At 44.4% G+C, this 2957-nt stretch overlaps 1 protein-coding gene across 1 annotated transcript; it reads left to right on the forward strand.

The window, feature by feature from the left end:
• The first annotated feature begins 394 nt into the window (after positions 1-394).
• LOC133340039 (uncharacterized) lies at positions 395-2618 on the forward strand. Its single transcript, XM_061548127.1, has one exon. The coding sequence runs from the start codon at positions 399-401 to the stop codon at positions 1857-1859; it is 1461 nt and encodes a 486-aa protein (XP_061404111.1). The 5' UTR covers positions 395-398; the 3' UTR covers positions 1860-2618.
• The last annotated feature ends 339 nt before the right edge of the window (positions 2619-2957 follow it).

Below are 2957 nucleotides of genomic sequence, written 5' to 3' on the forward strand. Positions count from 1 at the left end.
ATTAGTACTGCATATGCATGTGCATTATGCAGGATTAACAGCATCAAAGGGAGCTGCAGTTACTGCTGCTGCTGCAGTTGCTGCTGCTGCTGCAGTTGCTGCTGCTGCTGCAGTTGCTGCTGCTGCTGCACTTGCTGCTGCTGCTGCACTTGCTGCTGCTGCTGCACTTGCTGCTGCTGCTGCACTTGCTGCTGCTGCTGCACTTGCTGCTGCTGCTGCACTTGCTGCTGCTGCTGCACTTGCTGCCTTATCCATTTATTACTTCCCTTCTACGTGACTTTACCGAAAGAACCAAGAAGATGAATCCCTGCAGTCACGAAAGCTTTAAATCGAAATATAATGGCAGTTGTTACTCATTGATGGTCAATGGATTGTTGTTGTCTTTCCAGAAAGAAAACATGGCATGCAAAACTGTGGATGATTCATCTCTAAGTAATGATCCCTATCGACAACAGCTGGAAATGACGCTGGCATCGAATGCAAGCTGGGAAGACTACCTTTCCCCAGCACCGATGACAATTGCTTTATTCGGCCAGCTCATGGTGGTATCAAGCAACCATGACTTTGCAATAGATCAAAATGCCCCCAAAGGTGGCTACAAGCATATCAAATACCCCAAGTCATTCCGGGCCAGCCTCATGCAGGTTGCTAATTCTGCGCGTAATGTGTTCAATGTTGGGCACACGAGCATGGATAAAATTAAACAATTTTCAGCCATGCTCCCGACGACGCTCACAAACGTAGTCAAAATCTTAAACAATGATGCAAAATTGATCAAGTTGTTTATGCCTATTCAACTCCGAAAGCTTGAAGACATCACAAAAAGCTGCTTGGATCAGGCTAAACATGCGGAAGAGCTATTCACGTCTCTTAGAGATCTCACTTCGGAGCTGATGGAAGCATGCTGTGCCTCGAAAGGCAAATATGAGAAGGACGTTACTCTTTCTACGCAGGCCTTGGAGATACTCAATATGAAAGACAAAGCAGTGCACGATGAAAAGAAGATAATTGAAGAGTCCATGGGGGCATTGCAGAAAGAGTTTCATGAAGCCATGCAGTTTCACAAGGATGCAATAAAGAACTTGCCAAGTGGATGGAATATCAAGGATTTGACAGATGCCTTAATTGACGGAGTTAAAGGTAGCTATAATCAGATCATGAGCACAGTATATAATGGTCCTCAATCTGAAACGAATGCCACAGGTAGTCAATCCACACCTCACTGCGATAACAGGTATTATGAGGGCAGTGTTTACACTAAAGCTGATTTTCTCTACAAATTGATAAATAAGCTAGTTAGTGTTGAAAATAGTGAGTCAGAAGGTAACCAGAATCCGCAATGCTCGTGCGAATACATAAAACGGGAACTTGATAAGATTGTAGTGGCGCTGCATGCAGAAAAAGATTGCGATCCAAAGCAAAGGGCGATTGAAATATGCAATCTCGGCATACAGCTGTGTTCAGAAATGGTTGACGATAAAAAACCGCTGGACCCAATGCAGATGCAGAATCTCGCAAAGATGGCAACAGAATTTTACGAAAGCAAAGAGGAAGCGAAGACTTCCGCTGGCACGCCAGAACAAACTCTGCCTAATTCTGAACATTCTAATGGGTCAAAAAGCGGGCGATTGCAATTGGAATATTCTGAGAAACTTCTGCAAATGACCCAAACATGGAAGACACATGCCCATGAGAAGATGATCAAAAACAATGAGGAAGTATTCCGCATCATTGAGGATATAGGTAAACACAAGATGGAAAAGATTGATTTCGAAACTACAAAGGAAATACTTGCAAAAGGATTAGAAGCAATTAGCCAGATTCAGGAACAGTGGACAAAACTGGTCCAGTTTTTTTAAATTATTTCTAATTTAACTGAGGTTAATTTGAAACAACATATTGACTATTTGGTTGACAATTGCAATGTGGACACCAAAAGTGAAGACAGTGATTTGGTTCTTTCATTTCTAAGAGAAATGATCTCGGCCCCGCTGATGCAGACGTACGCAGTCGCCGACAAAGTGAACATGATGGCGACGGTCTACGTAGACGTCTCGAACAAGTACCTCATGAACACCGTCTCTGGCCTCGGCAGGCTGATCGCGCTCGACGACCCGGATGAGAGACAAGGCGAGCTGAAGAAGCTGACAGAGTACTGCAAAGAAGCTCAGAAGGGAATAATAGAAATAGCCAAGCTAAAAAAAAACGAATACGATGAAAAATGCAGGAAGAGACAACAATCGATTCAGTGTCAACAGCAGTTAGGCAACTGATGATGGGGAAATACAAACAAAGACGATCGATTTTTCCTATCCAAGAATAACACAAATTAAACACTGCACCATTAGACTCAACACTGCACCATAGACTCAACACTACACCATAGACTCAGCACTGCACCACACCTTAGACTCAACACTGCCCATAGACTCAACACTGCACCATAGACTCAACACTGCCCATAGACTCAACACTGCCCATAGACTCAACACTGCACCATAGACTCAACACTGCACCATAGACTCAACACTGCCCATAGACTCAACACTGTCCATCGACTCAACACTGCACCTTAGACTCAACACTGCACCATAGACTCAACACTGCACCATAGACTCAACACTGCACCATAGACTCAACACTGCCCATAGACTCAACACTGCACCATAGACTCAACACTGCACCATAGACTCACACTGCACCATAGACTCAACACTGCCCATAGACTCAACACTGCACCATAGACTCAACACTGCCCATAGACTCAACACTGCACCATAGACTCAACACTGCACCATAGACTCAACACTGCCCATAGACTCAACACTGCACCATAGACTCAACACTGCCCATAGACTCAACACTGCACCATAGACTCAACACTGCCCATAGACTCAACACTGCACCATAGACTCAACACTGCCCATAGACTCAACACTGCACCCATAGACTCAACA

The sequence above is a fragment of the Lethenteron reissneri genome, unplaced genomic scaffold, assembly GCF_015708825.2.
Source record: "Lethenteron reissneri isolate LAM-NWPU_2019-01 unplaced genomic scaffold, ASM1570882v1 scaffold_654, whole genome shotgun sequence".
In the NCBI taxonomy this organism is placed as follows: Eukaryota; Metazoa; Chordata; class Hyperoartia; order Petromyzontiformes; family Petromyzontidae; genus Lethenteron; species Lethenteron reissneri.